Raw genomic sequence first — 22784 nt, forward strand, 5'->3', positions numbered from 1 at the left:
TATGAGATCATTATTATGTTCTTGTGTCTTTCTTTTATCAGTATCAGTATCAGTCTTTACTCATTTTCTTTAAATGTATCATACATTGATTTGCATTTAGCTTCAATTCTCTCTTTTTTTTTAGGTTTTTGCAAGGCAATGGGGTTAAGTGACTTGCCCAAGGTCACACAGCTAGGTAATTATTAAGTGTCTGAGGCCGGATTTGAACTCAGGTCCTCCTGACTCCAGGGCGGTGCTCTATCCACTGTGCCACCTAGTCACCCCTTTTAGCTTCAATTCTAAGCTTAATAAGTGTTTCCTTCCTCCCTCTTTCCCTTCTCTCCCTACTACTCTTTTCCCTTCCTCACCTTTCCCTCACTCCCTCTTTCCCCTCCCTCCTTTTCCTTTTTTCCCTTCCTTGCTACCTTCTTTCCTTCCTTCCTTCCTTCCTTCCTTCCTTCCTTCCTTCCTTCTTTCCTTCCTTTTCCCTCCTTCCCTCCCTTTAATAGGCCATACCAGATAAACTGACTTAACTAGATAGTCATGTGAGTGAAAGGAAGAGGATGAATGAAAGAGATAGCTAGAACTTGCCATTTGATTAGACAGGTGAGGAGGGATGATGGTGGGAGAAGAATAGAAATAAATGAAATAAAATTGGAAATCTGGGTGACTGCAAGGATGATGGTGAACTTAAGCAGACTCAAACCTTTAGAAGGAGTTCCATTTTGGATCTGCTAAATTTGAGATGCCTGTGAGCTTTGTATATTAACCAAGGTAAACCACAGCTGGCGACACAGACTAGTTTACACAAGTGTCCTTGTTTATACAATGCTCTCTATATTGTTAGGTACTTGATAAAAGTTTGTGGACTGAATGTTGAAAAAATAAAAACATGAGAGGAAAAAGTGAAGGAAGGATTTCTTACTCACTCAGCATCCGGATTCAAGCTTCTTCTTAATCCCACTTTCTTGGCCCAAATAAATATATTCCTCTTAAGTATAGTGGATGCCATCTGGTCCGTGTTCAGTTTCTCCTGTAACCCTTGCCAGACTTCAGGGATTCCACAGAAAGAAGTAGGTCTCACTTGCCGCAGTATTTTTAACAGAGATTCCTGAACCTGTCATGATGAAGTTAAAGTCAAGCCATCAGCAAGGGGTCATGAAAACTTCCTAGACTGGGAGTCAGATGGCCTCAAGTAGTCTCAGGCTTGACTTACTTTATAACCATGGACAAGTTCTTAATCCATTCTAGGCCTCGATTTTACTCTCAAAAGAAAGAGGTAACACTTCAGGGTAGAGCCAAGGTGACAGCATGAAGCTAGCATGCTTCCCCCTAAATAACATTAAATGAAGCCTGTACATAGATAATAAAGTGACAGATTCCACCAGAAAAAGAAAGATCGAAACAAGTTTTCAACTGTAGACATTGTGGAGGATCTTTAGTGAAGGTCTGCCCAGCTAGGCAGGAGAACAGGAAAGTCTGCTGGAGGCTTTTAGCCATAGTGCAGTCCAGGTCCCAGCAGATAGACAAAAGCACACATCCCAGCAACTAGGGTTGGTCCTAACTCCAGATAGAATCTGAACTCTGAACCTTGGGAACACTGGGGCAAAAGATAGGACTGGGTTGGGAACAAACCACCACATAGTCAGAGCCAGCACATAAAGGAGGAAACAAACCTCTGCATAGGCAGTACCTGGGCTGCATAGGCAGTACCTGGGCTACATAGGCAACATCTTGGCCAGTGACAAGAGGGATCAGACCCCAACCCCAGCACAAAAAGTTTGGGTCTATATTCCCTATATCCCTGGAGCAGATTTCAGCAATGAAAATGAGCAAAATAACTAAGAGTGCTAATCATAGAAAGCTACTATGCAGATAAAAATGATAAAAATGCCACCTCAGAAGAAGAAAGCAGTGACAAAATACCTATATGGGAAGTCTCAAAGGAGTCTATGAGTTGAACTCAAATCCAAAACCTCATAGAAGAGCTTAAAAAAGAATTTAAAAACCAAACAAGAAAGAAGAAAAAAAAGAAGTCTATGAATTGGATTCAAATCCAAAACTTCATTGAAGCACTTAAAAAAAGAATTTATAAACCAAAGAAGAAAGGAAGAAGAAAAATGGGAAAAAAGAAATGAGAGCCTTACAGGAAAATTATGAAAAATTGATCAAAGAAATCAACTTCTTTAAAAGTAAAAATATACAACTAGAAAAAGAATGAAACTTCACAAAATAAAAATTGACCAACTGGAAAAGAATACAATACATCTAAAACTTAAATCAGCCAACTAGAAAGGGAATGCAGCTCAGTAAAAAGTAAAATTAACCAACTGGAAAAGGAAATACAAAAACCAACTGAAGAAAATAAAACCCTAAAAATTAGAATTGGACAAATAGAAACTAATAAATCTATGAGACACCAAGATTTCATCAAACAAAATCACAAGGCTGAAAAAAATGAAGAAAATGCAAAGTACCTTTTAGGAAAAACAAATGACCTGGAGAGATAATTTACAAATAAGTGTTCTTCCAGAAATCTTGGATCAAAAAAGGAGCATGGAAAATATCTTTCAGGAAATTATCAGAGAAAACTGTCCAAATATACTAGATCAAGAAGACAAAAGAACCTTAAAAGTACCCCCAGAAAGAGACCCCAGTATAAAAATTCCAAGAACTTTCATAACCAAATTTCAGAATTCTCAAATAAAGGAGAAAATACTACAAGGAGCCAAAAAGAAGTAATTTAAATGCAAAGGGTATACAATCAGAATTACATAGGACTTAGCTTCAACATTAAAGGTTCAGAGGACCTGGAATATGACACCTCAGAGGGCAAAGGACCTTGGATTGCAACCAAGAATTTACTACCCTGCCAAATTTAGGATATTCTGTCAAGGGAAAAGATGGATGATCAACAAAATAGAGGACTTTCAAAATTTCCTGATTAAAAAGACCAGAACCAAACAGAGAATTCTATCTTTGAAAACAGGACTTGAGATGCATAAAAAGATAAATAGAAAGGGGGGGAAGAAAAGAAATGTTAGTTAAGAATTGTATTTCTAGGGGCGGAGCCAAGATGGCGACATGAAGGGATCGAGTCTTAGGAGCTCTCTGATAAAAACTCATAAACTAAGGACTCTAACTAAACTTTCGAGAGACAGAACCCACAAAGGGACCCAGTGAGGCAGTTCTCCTACTCAAGGTAACCTGGAAAAGAGCAGAAAGGCTCGGCGGCCCGCCAGAGTCAAAGAACTTCAGCCTCTGGGAGGCAGCCCCAGGGTGCTGGGAGCCGTGGCTCCCAGCAGCGGGGGAGTCTCCTGAGCTGCACCCCGGGGAGCACCGGCACAAAGTGGGGGAGCAGCGGGAGACCTCTGCCAAAGCGAGCACGTGGAGCCCAGACCTCAGGGCACACAGCCAGCAGCCTGGTCTTTCAGCAGCCTAGACCCGGAAACAGAAGCAGGTGGAGCCAGTAAGCAGGAGCCCCCAGGGCATGAGCCCATTGAGCTGAGGGAGGGGAGTGAAGAGAGACTGCAGAGCTCTGTCCTCTGCCCCTGGAACAGGACTCTGGAGCTCTGACCACATTCAGATCCTGATTGCAGTCTAGGGCCCCCCATAGAACAGCAGGGCCCCCCCCCCACCTCAGCCCCCTGGCAGAGGGGGGTGCTTATGGTCATTCACAGACCAGGAGGGAGGACAGAGCCTCACACACTGAGACCCTTGTGGGGGTGTCCCAAAAACTCAGGAAACACCCCCCAAAAACAGGCTTAGGCTGGGAAAATGAGCAAGCAGAGAAACAAAAGGAAGACTATTGAGAAATATTTTGCAAATGAGCCCAGGAAGGTCAAAATACTCAGTCTGAAGATGAGGAACCACAAGCTCCTGCATCTAAAGACTCCAAGAAAAACAGAAATTGGGCTCAGGCTATGATAGAGCTCAAAAAAGACTTTGAAAATCAAATGAGGGAGTTAGAAGCAAAACTGGGAAAAGAAAGGAGAGAGATGCAGGAAAAACATGAAAATGAAGTCAGCAGCTTAGTCAAGGGAATCCAAAAAAATGCTGAAGAAAATAGCATGCTTAAAAAACAGCTTAGGTCAAATGGATAAAACAGTTCAAAAAGTTATTGAGGAGAAGAATGCTTTAAAAAGCAAAATTGGCCAGATGGAAAAAGAGATAAGAAAACTCTCTGAGGAGAATAAATCCTTCAGACAAAGAATAGAATTCAGGGAGATTGATGAATTTAACAGAAATCAGGAATCAATACTTCAAAACCAAAAAAATGAAAAATTAGAAGAAAATGTGAAATATCTCATTGAAAAAACAACTGATATGGAAAACAGACTTAGGAAAGATAATTTGAAAATTATTGGAATACCTGAAAGTCATGATCAGGAAAAGAGCCTTGACATCATTTTCAAAGAATTACTACAGGAAAATTGCCCTGATATTCTAGAAGCAGAGGACAAAGTAGAAATGGAGAGAATCCACTGATCCCCCCGAGAAAGAGATCCCAAAAAACCAACCACCAGGAATATTATAGCCAAGTTCCAGAACTTCCAAGTTAAAGAGAAAATATTACAAGCAGCCAGAAGGACACAATTCAAATATCGTGGAGCTGCAGTCAGGATCACACAGGACTTAGCAGCAGCTACGTTGGAAGCTTGTAGGGCTTGGAATACAATATACCAGAAGGCAAAAGAGCTTAGAATGCAGCCAAGAATGAACTACCCAGCAAGGCTGAATGTCCTCTTCCAGGAAAAAAGATGGATTTTCAATGAACCAGGGGAATTTCAAAGGTTCCTTTTGGAATGGCCAGAGCTGAACAGAAGGTTTGATCTTCAGATACAGGACTCAGGTGAAGCATGGAGATTGGAGGAGAGGGGGGGAAATAGAAGGGACTTAATGAGGATGAACTGCATGTATAGAAAAATGATACTGATAATATTCATATGAACCTTCTCAGTTAATAGAGCAGGTAGAGGGAGCTTTTATAGTTGAAGCACAGGAGAAAGCTGAATTTGAAGATAAAATATGGTGTAAAAATATAGTCAATAAGAAAAAAAGGAAATGGAATGGGAGAAAGAAAAAGGAGAGGGGGAATAGTCCAAGCTATTTCACATAATAAGATTTTTTTTTATTACAATGAGCTATTTCAATGATATGGAAGGGGGGAGGCAAGGGGCAATGAGGGAACCTTTGCTCTCATCAGAGATGGCTAGGAGAGGAAACAGTAAATATACTCAATGGGGTATAGACAACTGGAGTAAGAAGGAGGGGGGGAGCAGGGGGAAGGGGTGGGGATGTGAATAAAGGAGGAGAGGATGGACCATGGGGGGACAGTGGTCAGATATAACACATTTTCTTTTTTTACTTCTTGCAAGGGGCTGGGATTGGATGGCCTGCCCAGGACCATAGGGCCAGGTGGATTCTGGGCCTAAGGGGTGGTATGGGGGCTCAGGGCTTCTTGGCCCCAGGACCAGGGATCTGTCTGCTGCGCCACTCAGCAACCCTACAGCAGAGTCAGAGTGAAAGGAGAGAGAAAATATAGTACATGGTAGTGGAGAAATAAGAAAGGAGGGAGTTGCGATCAGCAATGGAAACGTTGGAAAAATATGGAAGTAACTTTTGTGATGGACTTATCATAAAGAATGTGATCCACTCACGACAGAGTTGATGATGTTGGAACAAAGACTGAAACACATTTTTTGTTATTATTATTTGGGGGAGGGTGCAGGGCAAGTGGGGCTGGGTGGCCTGCCTGGGGCCACATAGCAGGGTGATCATTGGGTGTCTGGGGCCGGATTCAGACCCAGTGCTCCTGGCTCAAGGGCCAATGCTCTGTCTGCCACCCCCACCACCCCTACTATTATTACTATTTTATTTTATTTTGGGTCTTTTTTTTTCTTCTTTTTGGTTTTTGCAGGGCAGTGGGGATTGGGTGGCTTGCATGTCACATGGCTGGGTGATTATTGAGTTTACGGGGCTGGATATGGACTCGGGTGCTCGTGGCACCAGGGCTGGTGCTTCGTCCATTGCACCACCTGGCCATACCTATAATTATTACTATTATTTTTTTAATTTTAATTTTTTCTCCCCCTTTACTTTTTTGCCCAAGCAAGTCTATCTATATTCATGGGGGGAGGGGTATTTTGTTTACTTGTAAACAAGTATATTTTATTAATGTAAAGAAAAACATTTGTACAAAATGAGAATAAAAAATAAATTTAAAATAAAAAAATTTAAAAAAATTATTTCTATTAAAATAGAGAAAGGGTTGAATATAATTGAAGAAATTGTACTTAGAGGATATGAGTATGATTGGTTCTTGTCCTTCATTATCAAAGAAGACCAAAATGACATCACTATGTTTGAGACAAATTACAGTGGTTCTAACTGTGACTGATTAGACCAATATGAGCTCAGAATGCTCTCCACAGGTTGGGCACCTAGGGTGTTTATACTAAACTTATATATCTCACATGTCTTTTGAACTATTATAATTCTGCTTAACTCACAGAATTCAGCACTTTCTCTAATGAGAGCACCTCATGCTGGGTGGTCCTTGCGCCAGTGTCTCCCATACCTTACAATCAATGCTAAAGTTCTTAAGAGAGTGTTTTTTAGGGTGTCCCAGTACCTAGAGTACTTAGAGGTTTTATACATAATTAAATAATAAGTGACTTTACTAGATACTTAGAGGAGAGTGGGAGAGTACTTACAAGGATAGGACATAAAGAGATTAGGAAGTGATCTTATCTTTATCCATACTCTAAGGAAGGTTTTAGAACCATGGTTGGGGTGCTAAAGATCAGTAGGAGAGTGTCCCTGATACTTTGGTTGGGGAAGGCTGTAGGGCTATGGTTAGAGTACTTTAGGGATGGAGGGAGAGAGTATTCTTAGAAGGACTGAACATGAAAACATCATGAAGAGATTTGCTTTGCTTGATGCTTTAGCTACAGTTGGAAGGTATATGCTTGGGAGATAGGGATATAAATGGTTCATGAAATGATTTGGCTTTGCATGATGCTTTGACTCATAGAGGGTACTTGAAAAGAGAGTAAAGTATAAAATGATTATAATATGATGTGATTCATGACTCTTGAGAAGGTATTTTTAATAATCTAGAAAAGGGGAGGGTACTTAATGACTATGAGGCCATGCTGTTTATCAAGCAATCAAGCAATCAATCAATCAGTCTTTGAGAACAGGTCAGATAAAAAGGGTATATTTTGACAAAGGGGATGTAAATACAAGACAGAGTTAAAATAATAAAAATATAAACAGAAGGACTATATTAGGAGAAGACTAGGCATTAGTGGATAAATAACATCAGATAAAGAGGCACAAAGGGAAAGAAAGGAGGGTATGAATACTGAGTAAATCCTACTCAATGGATTTGGTCTAGAGAGGGAATAAAATACATCTCCAATTGAGTTTAAAAATCTATCCTACCCTACAGGGAAGTAGAGGGGAGAGGGAAAGAAAAGGGAAGAAGAGACTGATAAAAGGGAAGGCAAAGTAAAGGAGAAAGAATTTAAAGTTAAAGCTTAAAAGAAAAGTTGAAGGGGAAAGGGAGCAAAACTTTGGTGAGGAGGAATAAGAAGGAAAGAGAGAAAAGCACAAAAGGGAAACAATAACATGGAGGGAAATAAAAAATTAGTAACCTAAACTTCCATAAAATGGAAGCAGATAACAGAGTGGATTAAAAACCATAATCCTTCAGTATGTTGTCTACAAGAAACATGTAGATCAGAAAGATACACATGGGATAAAGGTAAGACTGGAATAAAATATATTATGCTTCTGTAGAAGTAAAAAATTCAAGGGTAGAGGTCCTGATTTCAGACAAAGCAAAATCAAAAATAGATCTCATTAAAAGGGATAAGGAAGGAAAGTACATTTTTTAAGGGTTTTTTTTTTTTTTTTGCAAGGCAATGGGGTTAAATGGCTTGCATAAGGCCATTCAGCTAAGTAACTATTAAGTGTCTGAGACCAGATTTGAACTCAGGTAATCCTGACTCCAGGGCTGGTGCTCTATCCATTTTGCCACCTAGTCACCCCTAAGGAAAGTACATCTTCTTAGAAAAAGTCATCATAGAAAAAGTCATTATAGAAAATGAAATTGTATTATTATTAAACATATATGCGCCTATATATAGTATCCAAATTCTTAGAGGAGAAGCTCAATAAATTACAAGGAGACATAGACATAGAAAGCAAAACCTCAACCTTCCTCTCAGAATTAAATAAATCTAACCAGATATTTCTAACCAAAATAAACAAGAAGGAAGTTAAGAAGGGGAATAAGATCTTAGAAAACTTAGATATGATAGACCTCCGGAGAAAACTGTATGGAATAGAAAAGAATATATCTTTTTCTCTGCAGTACATGGCACCTATACAAAATCTGACCATGTACTAGGGCAAAAAAACTTTACAATCAAATGCAGAAAGGCAGAAATAATAAATACGTATTTTCAGATCAAAATGCAATAAAAATTACATGTAATAAAGGAATATGGAAAGATAAATACAACATTCATTCCTACTAAAAACAGTAGAGTGTATAGGAATAAATGGAGTTTTCTGTAAAATAATAAGCAGTATCTATCTAAAAAATTGACAAATATTATTATATATTGGGATAAACTAGGGGCATTTCCAATAAGATCAGGGGTGAAACAAGGATGCCCATTGTCACCAATGCTATTCAATATTGTATTAGAAATATTAGCTTTAGCAATTGTTTTGAAACAACAAATTCAGCAAAGAATCAGGATATAAAATAAACCCACATAAATCATCAATATTTCTATATATGAACAGCAAAGCCTAGCTAGGGGCAAGAGATAGAAAGAGCAAGTACATTTAAAGTAACTGCAGGGAACATAAAATACTTAGAAATCTACTCAGAAACTCAGAAACTGTATGAATACAATTGCAAAATACTTTTCACATAGTCAAATCTAAACAACTGGAAAAATGTCAATTGCTCATGGTTAGGTAGAGCTAATAAAATAAAAATGATAATTCTATCCAAATTAAATTACTTATTCAATGCCATACCAAACTACCAAATAGCTATTTTACTGAGCTAGAAAAATAGAAACAAAATTCAAATGGAGCAACCAAAGTTCAAGAATATGAAGGGAACTGATAAAAAAAAAAAGTAAAGGAAAGTGGCCTAGCTCTACTAGATCTAAAACTATATTATAAAGCATCAGTCATCAAAACTTCCTGGTACTGGTTAAGAAATAGAGTAATTGGTCAGCAGATTAGAGCAGGTACAAAAGAAACAGTAATAAATGATTACTGTAATCTCCTGTTTAACAAACCCCAAAACATTAGCTTTTGGGATAAGAACTCTCTATCTGACAAAAATTGTTGAGAAAACTGGAAAATAGTATGACAAAGCCTAGGCACAGACTCACATCTCATACCATATACCAAAATAATGTCAAAATGGGTACAGAGTTATAGACATAAAGGGCTATACCATAGATCAATTAACAGAACAAGAAATACTCTCTCAGATCTACAAAAAGGGGAGAAATTAATGACCAGACAAGAAATAGAGTACATTATAAATTGCAAAAGGGATGATTTTGACTAAATTAAATTAAAGTTTTTGTACTAATAAAACCAATGCTGCTGGGGTGGCTAGGTGGTGCAGTGGATAGAGCACTGACCCTGGAGTCAGGAGTACCTGAGTTCAAATCTGGTCTCAGACACTTGATAATTACCTAGCTGTGTGGCCTTGGGCAAGCCACTTACCCCCATTGCCTTGAAAAAAAAATCTAAAAAAAAAAAAAACCAATGCTGCCAAGATTAGAAGGAAAACAGAAAGCTGAGAAACAATTTTTACAGCTAGGGGTTCTGATAAAGGTCTCATTTCTAAAATATTTAGAGAATTGAATCAAATTCATAAAGTTTAAAAGTCATTCCCCAATTGATAAATGGTCAAAGGATATAAACAGGCAGTTTTCAAGTGAAGGAATTAAAGCTATATATATAATCATATGAAAAAATGCTCAAAATCATTACTTATTAGAGAAATACAAATTAAAATAACTATGAGATACCCACAAAACTTATCAGAGTGTCTAAGATGACAAAAATGGAAAATGATCAATGTTGGAGAGGTTGTGGGAGGAATGGGACATTAATGCATTGTTGGTGGATTTGTGAATGAATCCAACCATTCTGGAGAGCAATATGGAACTATTCCCAAAGGGCAATAAAACTGATCATACCCCTTGACCCAGCAATACCAATAGTGGGCCTATATCCAGAGGAAATCATAAAAATTGGCAAAAGTCCCACATGTTCCAAAATATTTATAGCAGCTCTTTTTGTAGTGGCAAAGAATTGGAAATTGAGGGGAGGCTCATCAATTGGGGAATGACTAAACAAATTATGGTATATGAATGTTATGGAGTCCTAGAAACCATGAATGGTCAGACCATAGAGAAACATGGAAAGACTTACAGGAACTGATGTTGAAGGAAGGAAGCATTAACAGCAACATTGTGAATTGATCAACTATGATGGACACAGCTCAGAGCTAGGACAATCCTGGGAGACCTGTTAAGAATAATGCTATCCATATCCAGACAAAGAAAAAACACAAACAAAACAAAACAAAAAACCCTACAAAATCTGAATGAACACTGTTATCTTTTTAAAAATTTCTCTTATGCTTTCCTATCCTATCTCATGGTTTTCTTCCTTTTCCCTTGGTCCTAATTCCTCATACAGAAAATTACTAATATATAAACAGGAATGTTCACTAGACTGCTTGCCCCTGAGGAGAGGGGATTAGGAAGGAAGGGTGGAAGAAAATTTGGTAATTTATAAATATGCATGTGGATGAATGTTGAAAAACTTTTATTACATGTAATTGGAAAAATTAAATAGAATATCAATTAAAAAAAGAAAGGGATCAAGCTAGATCAAAGAAGCTAAGGTTTTTTTCTCAACTCTGACTTTATATATTTAGATTTTTATTTGGGCTAATGTTTGGGGCACATCCTTGAAAATTTTATTATCACAAATCATATTATTATTTTATTATCACAAATAGCTGCAATTTATTAATTTCAAGTAGTGTTTCAACCTGGAGAACTCTCTCCTGAATATTTCCTGCATTCTCCCATCTCCATGCTTTTGCTCAAACCTCATGTATGGGACATTAATGCATTGTTGGTGGATTTGTGAATGAATTCAACCATTCTGGAGTGCAATATGGAACTGTTCCCAAAGAGCAATAAAACTGATCATACCCCTTGACCCAGCAATGTTTCTCATACCTCAGATTTTTCCCTTGTCCTCTTTAGCTGTTGGATTCCTACCTTTATTTGAAATTCCAGTTCAAATGCTACCTCCCTACCTCCACCATGGGGAGGATCTCCTGAAGTCCACTTCCCTTCCCTTTAGTCAGTAATAACTTTCCCCATATAGAACTTTCTTTTGAAATTTTCTGTTGCATTTACCACATGTAATTTTTATGTAGTTGTAGCTGTCTGTTTTGGTATTTTATTTTTCCTACTTGATGCTGACTTCCATGTAGATTAGGGACATTATTTTACCTCAGCTCTCTATTTTTCTTGACCCCTGGGGCAGTAATATATTTAGGTACTAAATAAAAGTTTGTTTTATTCCATTGTATAGAATAAGACCTAAGTTCCTACTGACCCCCAATTTTCTATGTTCTAAGACCATTCCCATGTCCAACTTTCCAGATTTATATATTTATATATACATATACATATACATATATATATTAATATATGTGTAAAACGTGTCAGAAGGGAATGGCTTAGAACATAGAATGATAGAATTGAAAAAATCTTAGGACAAGGAATGTTAGAGTTGAAAGACATCTTAAAAACAGGATGTCAAAGCAAGGACATGTCTTGGAGAAAAGTAGGTCCAAATCTCTCATTTTATAGATGGGAAAACAGGTTATCAAAGCAAAATGAGCTGCTTCTAGCCACTCAATTAATCAATAACAAAACAGAACTAGAATCCAAATCTTCTGCCACCACTACCCAACTCCAACCCAAGACTTTTTCCATTATACCCTCTCCTTGGAGGCACTTATGACATAACTGGCCATAATAATGATTGCACCATGAGTTTTCCTCATTCAGAAGTCTCAGCTCAGTATGAAAATATGCTCAAAAATTGTTAACCAGTTCATCTTCTATGAACCTTCCCAGAGTGGCTGCCCATATGGTGTTTACACTTTCCTCCAACCTCACTCCTAATCACTAAAGGGTCACAAACTGTTTTTGCTCATGAAGGAAAACAAAGAAGAAAGGACTTTAGAAGGAAGAAGAGGAAGGGTCCAATCAGTAAATTCTGGTAACAGTTTGGATAGAGGGGGTTGACACAGAGGTTGTGATTCTGGGTGATGGGAAGGACAGTGGCACTCTTAGAAGTAACATGGAATTTAGGAAGAAGGGAAGATTTAGGAACAAATAAGATGAATTCAGTTTTGGAGATAATGAGTTTAAGATATTGATGGAGCATTCATCCCAATGTCCATTAGGCATTTGGAGAAACAAGAGCTTAAAAGCAGAGGTCACTTAATCCAGCTAAATTCCACTCTGTCCTTCTCCCTCTTAATTTTACAGGTCAGGAAACTATTTTCTACAAAGAAAACATCAAAGGTGAAACTTGACCCCAGGTCTGTTGATTCAAGATGAAGTGATTTCTACTAAACTATATTTATTTTAGCTGGATTGTGCCACTAAATCCCATACTTTCATTTAACAGATGAAAGAAGATGAAATCCTCAAAGTAGAAGGGGTTTGGCCAAAGTCATCCCAATAGTAAGTGACAGAAACAGGATTAAAAACTAGATTAACTGATTGCAAATTCATTTTTTTCATTTTCTCTCCAGATAAGCTGAATGTCCATCCCCAGATACAAGGTTCCCCCAACGTTAATGTCGGGGAGGGGAAGGGAGAAAGGAACAGAAACTCACACAGCAGTGAGTTCAGAGTGTTTTAGTACCTTCTTTGACCTGCAGTCCCATGAGAATTCCCCCATATTGTCTGCAGAGATTGGACAACAAACATAGTCTTTACAGGTACAGTGGCTTACACCATGGGATATATGTGATTATCGATCCTCTAGCACCCATCATCCCATTGTGAGATATTTGCTATAACAATAGACATCAGGGTTTAGGAAAGGCTTCCTTAGGCTGGTCTCATCTGGTGCTTTTGCCTATAGAAGTGTAAATCTTGCTCTTACCTACAGGGCACATACCTTCATGGCTTCAGGTTCAGCAATGAAGACAGACGCCGCAATGGAAATAGGGAGCCAGACTTCAAATATCTGAGCAGGAATCAAGAACAGGGGGAGGTAGCTCACCAAGATCTCTGGATTATCAGGGGGATGAGTGAAAGGAAGGCTTTGAAGCACAGCTCTCACGGTCCACGTGATCTGAAACACAAGAGAACTCCTAGCATTGATTAAGTGCAATCATAGACTCAGAGCCACACTTGAATTCAGTTTTTCCTGACTCCAGACCCAACCCTTTCTCCACTGAGGATTCTAGCTACTTCTAGTGACTAGGAGTCATTCGACCTTGGACAACTGGGGAGTGGCCACGGCTTTCTTTTACCCATTGGTAAAATGAGGAGATTGAATTAGATCAGAGGTTCTTAACCTTTAAGGGGTCCTGGACCTCTCTTGGCAATCTTGGAAGACTATATCCCTCTTCTTAGAAGAATACTTTTAATGCTAAATTATGGTTAATAGTTAGTGAAAAGAAAGCAATCATTTTTCCCCCATCCAAGTTAATGGGCCCCTTTGAAGTTAAAGACACCAGATTAAGAACTCCTGGACCAATCTGGTAGCTAAAACATTTTCCCATAATATTCCCATTCATATAGGTGGTACCATGGAAAGAACCTTGGTCCTGGAGTCAAGAAGGTTGGAATCCAATTCCCACTTCAGACACTAACTGAGGGGCCCTGGGTATGTCACTTAACCAATGTTTGTTTCAGTTTCTAAATTGTAAAATGGGAATAATTATAGTACCTAAGTCATGAGTGTAATGGTCAAATGGGATAATATTAACACAGAGTAGGTAGGCATTATATAAATACTATTTATAATTATTATAATTATTATTATTATTATCATCATCATAATATGCATGCCAGCCCAATCTATTTGAGTTCCTGGGCATCCAGGGCCTAAAGCATATCTATACACAATATAAGACTCAATTTTGTCCTCAGAATATTGATTATCAAAGAAACAGCTTACCCAGAGGCAACAGAGTAGTGGTTAACAGTCTAGGTTTGAATCCTAGTTCTGTTACTAACTATAGCTACATCTCCCATTGAGTCCTTTGTAACCTGGACTTACATTTCTATTCTGACATTTGATTCCCATTCATACATCTTCTATCCCCCCCACTTGTCTACCACACATCCCATCTCCCAGGAAAGTACCCAAAAGTCAGGTCTATCTCCTCTTATTAGAATTCTCTAACTTCCTGACCTCTGTCTATTAGCTATGGCTTCTTCCATTGTAGCCGGAAGCCCTTCTGAGTTCTCCCAATTCCCACTGCTAGTCTTCCCTTCCAAGAAATACCTCCCATCTATCTGCTATAGAGATCTTGTATGGACCTGGTTGTCTTCCTGTGTCTTCCATCATCATTACTGAGCTTTTTTTAGGGTAGGGACTATTTTAATTTTTCTTTAGTATGCCCAAAGTTTACCATAGTGTCTGGTACAAAGTGGACACTTCATAAATACTTTTAGATGAATTGATGATTGACCAATGCAAAGAGACAGATTTTGGCTAGCCATTTGGAATAAATATCCCAACATATAGAGTAGAACAGATTGCCTCTGGATCATTTAATCAACCAACATTTGTTAAGTGCCTATTATTACCATACATTGTTCTAAGATCTGGGGGGTACAAAAAGAGGCAAAAGACCACCCCTGCCCTCAAATAGTTTATAGTCTATCAAGGGAGACAACATGTAAACAAATATATACAAAGAAAGTTATGTGCTGGATAAAAAGGAGATAATTAACTGAGGGAAAACATTGGAATTAACTGGGGTTTGGGAAGACTTCCTGTAGAAAGCAGGATTTTAGTTGGATCTTAAAGGAAGCCAGGGAAGACAGTAGTCAGAGTGGAGGCAGTCAGAAAAAAATGCCTTTGATGGAGAAATGGAATGTCTGGGGAAGAGAACAGCCAGGAAGCCAGTGTAACTAGATCAAAAACTATGTGTGGAGTAATAAAGAGTAGGAAGACTGGAAAGCTGGAGAGGACTAAGTTATGAAGAGCATGTATATCAAAGAGTATTTTTTTTAAATTTGCTCCTAAAAGCAATAGGAAGTAATGGAGTTTATTAAATGGGATAAGATGGTGACATGGTTGGACTTGTGCTGCAGGAAAATCACTTTGTTGACTGGAGGATGGATTGGAGTGAAGAGAGACTTGAGGTAGGCTTTTAAAATAGTCCAGATGTGAGGTGATGAAGACTTTACCAGAATGATGGTAGTGCCAGAGGACAGAAGGAAAAGTCTTTGAGAGATGTTGTGAAGGTGAAATCAATAGGTGTTGGCAACAGATTGATTATAGTGGATGAGAGATAGTGAGAAATTCAAAATGACTCCTGAGTTATGAGCCCAAGAAATAGGAAGGATGATATAAGAAAAGAGCTTGGAGTTGAGAAGGGGGGGAGTTTAGGAGAAGAGATGAGTTACTTTTTGGATATATTGAGTTTAAGATGTTTATTGAATATTCAGTTCAAGATGTGTCAAAGGTAGGTAGAAATATGAGATTGGAGATTAGTAAAGAATTTGAGGCAGGATAAGTATATTTGAGAGTCATCAGCATAAAAACAGTAATTAAATCTATGGGAGTTGATGAGATCACCAAAGGAAGCATTTTAGCGGGAGAAGAGCTGTGATCTGGAAAAGAATTGAACAAAGGAGACAGAGAAGGAGTTGTCAGATAGGAAGGAGGAGAACCAGAAGAGAATCCTTGGGAAGGGAAGTAGAATAGGAAGTTGGGGGGCTGCAGATCAGGTTTCCAATGCCAAACAGAGAATTTTATCTTTGATCTTGGGGATAATAGGGAGCCATTGAAGCTTAATGAATAAGGGATGGGGTATGATATGATTTAGAAGGAGAGAGTGATCTATAGGGTCCAAGGCTACAGAGAGGTCAAGGAAAATGATGATTCAGGAAAGGCTTTGGCCTCAAGGATTTGACAACGAAGAGATCATCCGTAATTTTGGAAAGAGTGGTTTGAATGGAATGATAAGCTCAGGAGCTGGATTGTAAGGAGTTAAGTAGAGGAAGAGAAGAGAAAGCAGAGGCATTATCATAAACAGCTTCTTGAGGAATTTAGCTACAAAGGACAGAAGAAATATAGAATGATAATGGGCATGAAAAGAACAAGCAATTTTTTCAGGATAGGAAGGACACAAGCATATTTATAGTAGAAGGGAAAGAACCAATGGTCAGGGAAAGGTTGAAAACAAGTGAAAGAGAAGGAGTTAGGTGGCACATTGTATCGAGAACTAGCCCTGGAGTCAGGAGGACCTGAGTTCAAATCTAGCTTTAGACATTTAATAATTACCTAGCTGTGTGACCTTAGGCAAATCACTTAACCCCACAGCCTTGCAAAAAGAAAAAGAAAAAAGAAAATAAGTGAAAGAGGGAAGTGACAAATAAGTGACAAAAGAGGGAATCTGTTGAAGGAGATGGGAAGAAATGGCATTGCTTGAAAAAGTAAAAGATTTAGCTTTTAATACAGGTGAAGGAGGAAAGAGTGGCAGAAGGCTTCTGAGTGATAGATGATGAGGGAGAAGATGGAGTTCACAGAGTATGGTCTCAAATTTTTTTTCTGTAAAATATGAGGCATGGTTCTCCTCTGAGAAAGTGAGGGAAGAGCAACCTTGGGAGGTTTAAGTGAAATTGCCACAGAGAGAGTTCTCCATCACTGGAGGTTTTTAGGCATTTCCTGCTCCATCATATGTTGGCAACCTTATAGAGCTTATGCTTGGCCAACACTTATATGTTCCCTCTGCTTGAGACTAATTAGCAACATTCCTAAGGCCAGTACTCTTTCACAATATGGCATGCCCTGCCTTCCATAATTTCTCTGATCTGCTTAGATAGAATGGGACATTTTTCCCTGGACTGAACATTTCATAGAGGGAGGAAACCCCACTGAGAGTGTTGGGAGATAGTGGAAGGAGTCAATCAGAAGGTCAATCATCAATAAACATTTATTAAGTACTTATTTTGTTCTTAGCACTGTGAGAACACTGGGGATGTAAAGAAAGGCAAAAGACAATCCCTAGGGCAGCTAGGTGGCACAGTGGATAAAGCACCGACCCTGGAGTCAGGAGTACCTGGGTTCAAATCCAGTCTCAGACACTTAATAATTACCTAGCTGTGTGGCTTTGGGCAAGCCACTTAACCCTATTTGCCTTACAAAAACCTTAACAAAAAAAAGACAATCCCTGCTCTCCAGGAACTCAAAATCTCATGGGAGGAACAACATTCAAATAACTTTGTACAAACATGCTCTATAGAGGATAAAATGGAAATAATCAACTGAGAAGGCACTCCCATTAAGGGATCAGGAAAAACTTCCTGTGGAAGGTGGGATTTTATCTGAGACTTGAGGGTAGCTAGAAGACTGAGATGAGGAAGGAAAGGATTCCAGGCATTCTGAATAGTCAGAGAAAATGCTCACAGCAAGGAGGCAAGAATCACTGGATCTTAAGAGTGTGGGAGGGGAAGTAAAGTAGAATAGGAAACTGGGGGCCACAGATCAGGTTTCAAATGTCAGATAGAGAATTTTATATTTGATTATGGGTATAATAGGGAGCCACTGAAGTTTAATGAGTAAGGGATAGAGTATGATATGATTTAGGAAGAAAAATTTGACAGAGTTGAGTGGAGGATAGACTAGAGTGGGGAGAGGCTTGTGGCAAGAAGACCATTTGGCAAAGTGATGCAATAGTCCAGACATGAAGTGATGAGGACCTAGACCAGGGTAATGGCACTGTCAGAGAAGAGAAGTGAGTATAATTATTAGAATTGTGAATTGATCCAACCATTTTGGAGAGCATTTTGGAACTAGGCCCAAAGGACAATAAAACTGTGCCTACCTTTTGATTCAGCAATACCTCCACAAGGTCTGTATCCCAAAGAGATCATAAAAAATGGGAAAAGACCCACATGTATAAAAATAATCATAGCAGCTATTTTTGTGGTGGTAAATAATTGGAAATTGAGGGAATGTTCATCAATTGAGGAGTGGCTGAATAAGTTGTGGTATATGAATATAATGGAATATTATTGCTCTTTAAGAAATGAAGTAGGCAGATTTCAGAAAAACCTGAACCTACATGAGTGATGCTGAGTGACCAACTGTAGACATAACTCTTCTTCACAGTACAATGATCAAAGACAATTCTAAAAGACCTATGATGGAAAATCTCATCCACATCCAAAGAAAGAACTATGGAATCTGAACTTAGATGAAGGCATGCTATTGTCATCTCTTTAAATTTTTCCTTCTCATAAATTTCTCCCCATTATTTTGATTCTTCTTTCACTAATTTACATAAATATGTGTAAGATGATTGTTCATGCACAACTATATCAGATTATTTGCTACCCAAAGGGTAGGCTGGGAAGGAGAAAACTTTACAAAAGATGAATGTTGAAAATTGATATCTACATATTATTGTAAAAATAAATTTAAAAATAGAGAAGTGTGCATAGATGAGAGATGTTACAGAGATGAAATCTGGGGTGGGAGAGAGACAAGATGGTGGAGTAAAGGCAAAAGTAAAATCCACAGAACTGGACAATAGATTTGGATATGGGGGGGTGAAGTCCTCTTAATCTTTAAAAAAAAGAGTAATCAAGGAGACATGTACGTTTCATGTCTAGGGAACTGAGATAATAGGGATGCCCTCAACAGGAATAGGGGAGTTAGGAAGGAGAAATAGATTTGCAATTTGGAGACCTAAGTTCAAACCTTTACTCGGACATCATATGACTATTAATTTCTATTAGCTTCAGTTTCATTATTTGTAAATTGGGGTAAACCTCTCTGACCCTTACTTGCCAAATTTATAAAATAGGGATAATAATACCTACCACATAGGCTTATGATGAAACTCAAATGAAATATATATGAACGAGCTTAGAAAACTTTAAAATTGTTCATAATTATCAGTTATTATTGTTGTTGTTATTATATTACCTTTAAAATGACAGAAAAAAATGTACAATGGTCATCTTAACCATCCTTGATCTTTTCCTTGGGCATCAGAGGGTTTTTTTCCCCAATTTATAGGTTGTAAAATTACAAATGTCAATTCTAAAGTAAGTTCATCTCCTCTGCCATTTTACAGAGCATGAAACAGAAGCCCAAAGAAGAAGCTCAGTGTCACACAGCAGACTTTTAGGGGACATATTGACTAGAGAATCCACACACAAGTGTTTAGCCTACACTTCCCCCAATGATTCTTGAGTCAAGAAATATAAGATTCCTTTGATATATCACACTGCTTTTGAGTGCCTTCAGATGATATTGAATCACAGACTTAGAATGAGAAAGGCTTCAAAGAAAGACACTTACATTGTCATGACTGATCATAACTGCCTTCGGTGATCCAGTGGTCCCCATGGTATAGATTAGCATACAGCACTGGTTAGGCTTCTGGGCATCAATTGATCTATCCAGTATTTCATCAGAAATAGTTACCCCTAGGTCAATGAATTCATCCCACTGTATAGGTAGAGAAGCAATAGCATAAAGATGGCTGGGGTATGAAGGAGAATCAATAACCTAACTATAAACCCTCAAGAGAAATTGTGCAAATTAGTCTCCCCAACTAATTATGAGACACTGTGATGTCAGGACCCCATTTAAGTCATTTTCAACTCATTGTTTATAGCGTAATTGACCCATTCCCATGACCCTCCTCCCTTAACACAGGGGTTCTAGAGTGTCCTGACGGGCCTTCCAATTGCTTGGGCAATTCTGACTTTTGGTCTCAGCCAGGTTCAGCACTGCAGCATCTAGTCCATGGGACCAAATTCCATAGGATGGGTCATGTATTCATTTTAAAAGAGATTATATAGCCACAGATTGGAAATTTATTTATAAATCCTCAAACAGCACCTAACTACAATGTGACCAAAGACTACCCTAGCCACCAAAGCAGACTCAAGTCTTCAGGAGTGAGCTTAAGAACTGATTGACTGCCTCCCTACTGACCCCAGTCCATATAGATCTCACTAGGCTGGCATCCCTTTCTACCATTCTCATTATAAAATGAGATAATATTGGTAGTGCCTTAATAAATGCTTCTTTTTTCTTCTTTCTCTCTTTGTTTGTTTGTCTGTCTGTCTGTTTGTTTGTTTGTTTCTTTCTTTCCTTCATTCCTTCTTTTCTCCATTCCATTCCCAACCAGGCTGGCCCATCATCAGAGTTTCATCCTGTTCCCAAAGAACCCATGCTTGTCACGAACCCAGGATAAGCCCTTTACCACATTATGTAGATTGAACCAGAACTCAGAACTTGGAATAGGGAGACCTGCACTGGATTCCTGCCTCAGAAACTTATTAGCTGGATGATCATAGTCAAGTCTCTTAATTTCTCAAAGACTCAGTTTCCTTATCTGTAAAATAGGGATGTAATGCTCGCAATATCTATCTTCACAGGGATGTCATATGGAAAGGAAATCTCAAGGTGCTTTATAATTGTGTTATTATTATTAATTCTTATTATTGTCATTATATCTTGATTACTCTAGTATCTAGGCCAAAAGAATTTTCAAGCTAAAAGGGACCTTGTAGGTCATTAAGTCCAATCCTCACATTTCACATATGAGGAAAATGAGCTCCAGATAAGGGAAAGATGAACGATGATGTTACAGGTAACTGCCAAGGTCAAGATTGAAAATCAGGTCCCCTTACTTCAAATCCAGGGTTCTTTCTCCTATGTCCCATTTCATTTTGCAATGAACTACTCTCTCTCACAGTCCATCTACTCTTTGTTTCCAAGCAATAACTCCAATTCCTCTTGCTATCATCTTTCTTAAGTCTTCTTTCTCCTCTCTTTGGTGGGTTAGTCTGCCACAGTCCCAGATAACTTATTTTTTTTTTAGTTTATTTGGGTTTTTTTGCAAGGCAATGGGGATAAGTGGCTTGCCCAAGGCCACACAACTAGGTCATTATTAAGTGTCTGAGGCCAGATTTGAACTCAGGTACTCCTGACTCCAGGACTGGTGCTCTATCCATTATGCCACCTAGCTGCCCCCAGATAATTTTTAATTCAGATTGGAGAGAAAAATGAAAGAAGAATGCTCTCATCTTCCTCTAGGCCACCAAATATCTCCATTGGCTCTCTGTGTTTGGGCCTGAGTAGGTCCATGACCTGGTGGTCAGCCTCTCTCACCCCAGATTTCCATCCCCTTTTAATAAGTACCCCATACTTTAAATAGTATCTTCCCCTCTCTATTCCCTTGGCCCCTTCATGGCTCATACATACAGAGTAAATGTTGGGTGACTTCTTTGTGATTTTATCTTTATATTGGACAATAGCTTTCAGATGTGTTAAGTGACTCTGGACCTGTAAAAGAGAGTAAGGTATAGCCAAATTGGGCAGGTAGGTACTTGGGGTTTTGGGGTGCAAAAATGTTAATATTATAAAACATATCACCATCAACAAGCATTGATTAAAGGGCTAAACACTGATACAAGGGGAAAACAAACGAAAGGGAGCTTACATTCTAATAGACAGCATCATCTTCATCATTAGTATCATCCAAAAGTTGATATTTTTATTAGTGTATTTAGAAAAGCCTTTTTAAATGTATAATAACCATAGCTAACATTTATAGTTTTTTAGGGTTCATTATATCATGTAATCTTCACAATAACCTAGAAAGATAGGTGCTATTATTATCCTACAGATGAAGAAACTATAGTAAAGAGGGCTAAGTGACTTGCCCAGGGATATTGAGCCAGTAAGTGTCTGAAACTGAATTTGAAATCTGGTCTTCTTGATTCCAGAACTGGAACTCTATTATTTAGTTGTCCTCATGGACAAGTTGCTAGTCATCTACATCTAAAAGGAAAGAATGTTTCCTGAAATAGCACTGGTAGACCATTCAGATTTCCCAGGCATATAGCAATGAGGTCAGCACAACAGCTCTGAATTTTTAAATTGTCTTAGGAAGATTCTGAAGATCACCTAGCAGGAGAAGATACCAGACACTGACATCCTTTCTCAAACTAAACTGCCTAGCAAATCAACATTACTTACAGAGAGGGCAACTGTGATGACTGGATATGATGTTAGAATGCCAGACATATGCTTACCAAAAAAACTATTTTTTAAAAAAATTTTTAAAATTTCTTTTCAAGTGACTAGCCCAAGGTCACATAGCTAGATAATTATTAAGTGTCTGAGGTCAGATTTGAACTCAGGTCCTCCTGACTCCAGAACTAGTGCTCTATCCACTGCATCACTTAACTGCCCCCCCAAAAAAACTATCTTATGGAGAACTTACACAGAGCAATTGATCATAAGGGGGGGTCAGAAGAAATGATACCGAGTCACCCTAAAGGCCTCATTGAGGAACTTTAGAACTGATTTGCAGCATGGGAGACACTAGCACAGGACCACCTAACATGGCATGCCCTCCTCAGTGAGGGGATTTAACTCTATGAGGAAGGCAGAATTGAAACAGATCAAAGGAAACATGACATCCATAAGTTTAGAGT

General features: G+C 38.5%; 1 protein-coding gene across 3 annotated transcripts in view; it reads right to left on the minus strand.

Moving 5' to 3' along the window:
* Positions 1 to 873: 873 nt before the first annotated feature.
* LOC141500548 (long-chain-fatty-acid--CoA ligase ACSBG2-like) overlaps positions 874 to 22784 on the minus strand; it is a 52525-nt gene continuing 30614 nt past the window's right edge. The window contains exons 6-10 of one of the 3 annotated variants that reach the window (XR_012471959.1): positions 21547 to 21627; positions 19630 to 19779; positions 13255 to 13431; positions 10465 to 10560; positions 1010 to 1096 (exon numbers count right to left, since the gene is read on the minus strand). Coding sequence is in view for 2 of the 3 variants with exons in the window: in XM_074203778.1 (XP_074059879.1) it covers positions 905 to 1096; positions 13255 to 13431; positions 19630 to 19779; positions 21547 to 21627 (600 nt within the window). In the remaining variant the exon portion in view is untranslated. Of the gene's footprint in view, positions 1097 to 10464; positions 10561 to 13254; positions 13432 to 19629; positions 19780 to 21546; positions 21628 to 22784 lie in introns of all 3 variants that reach the window. The other 2 variants (XM_074203778.1, XM_074203779.1) reach the window with 2 other exon arrangements.

Source organism: Macrotis lagotis, chromosome X, assembly GCF_037893015.1.
Source record: "Macrotis lagotis isolate mMagLag1 chromosome X, bilby.v1.9.chrom.fasta, whole genome shotgun sequence".
Lineage (NCBI taxonomy): Eukaryota > Metazoa > Chordata > Mammalia > Peramelemorphia > Peramelidae > Macrotis > Macrotis lagotis.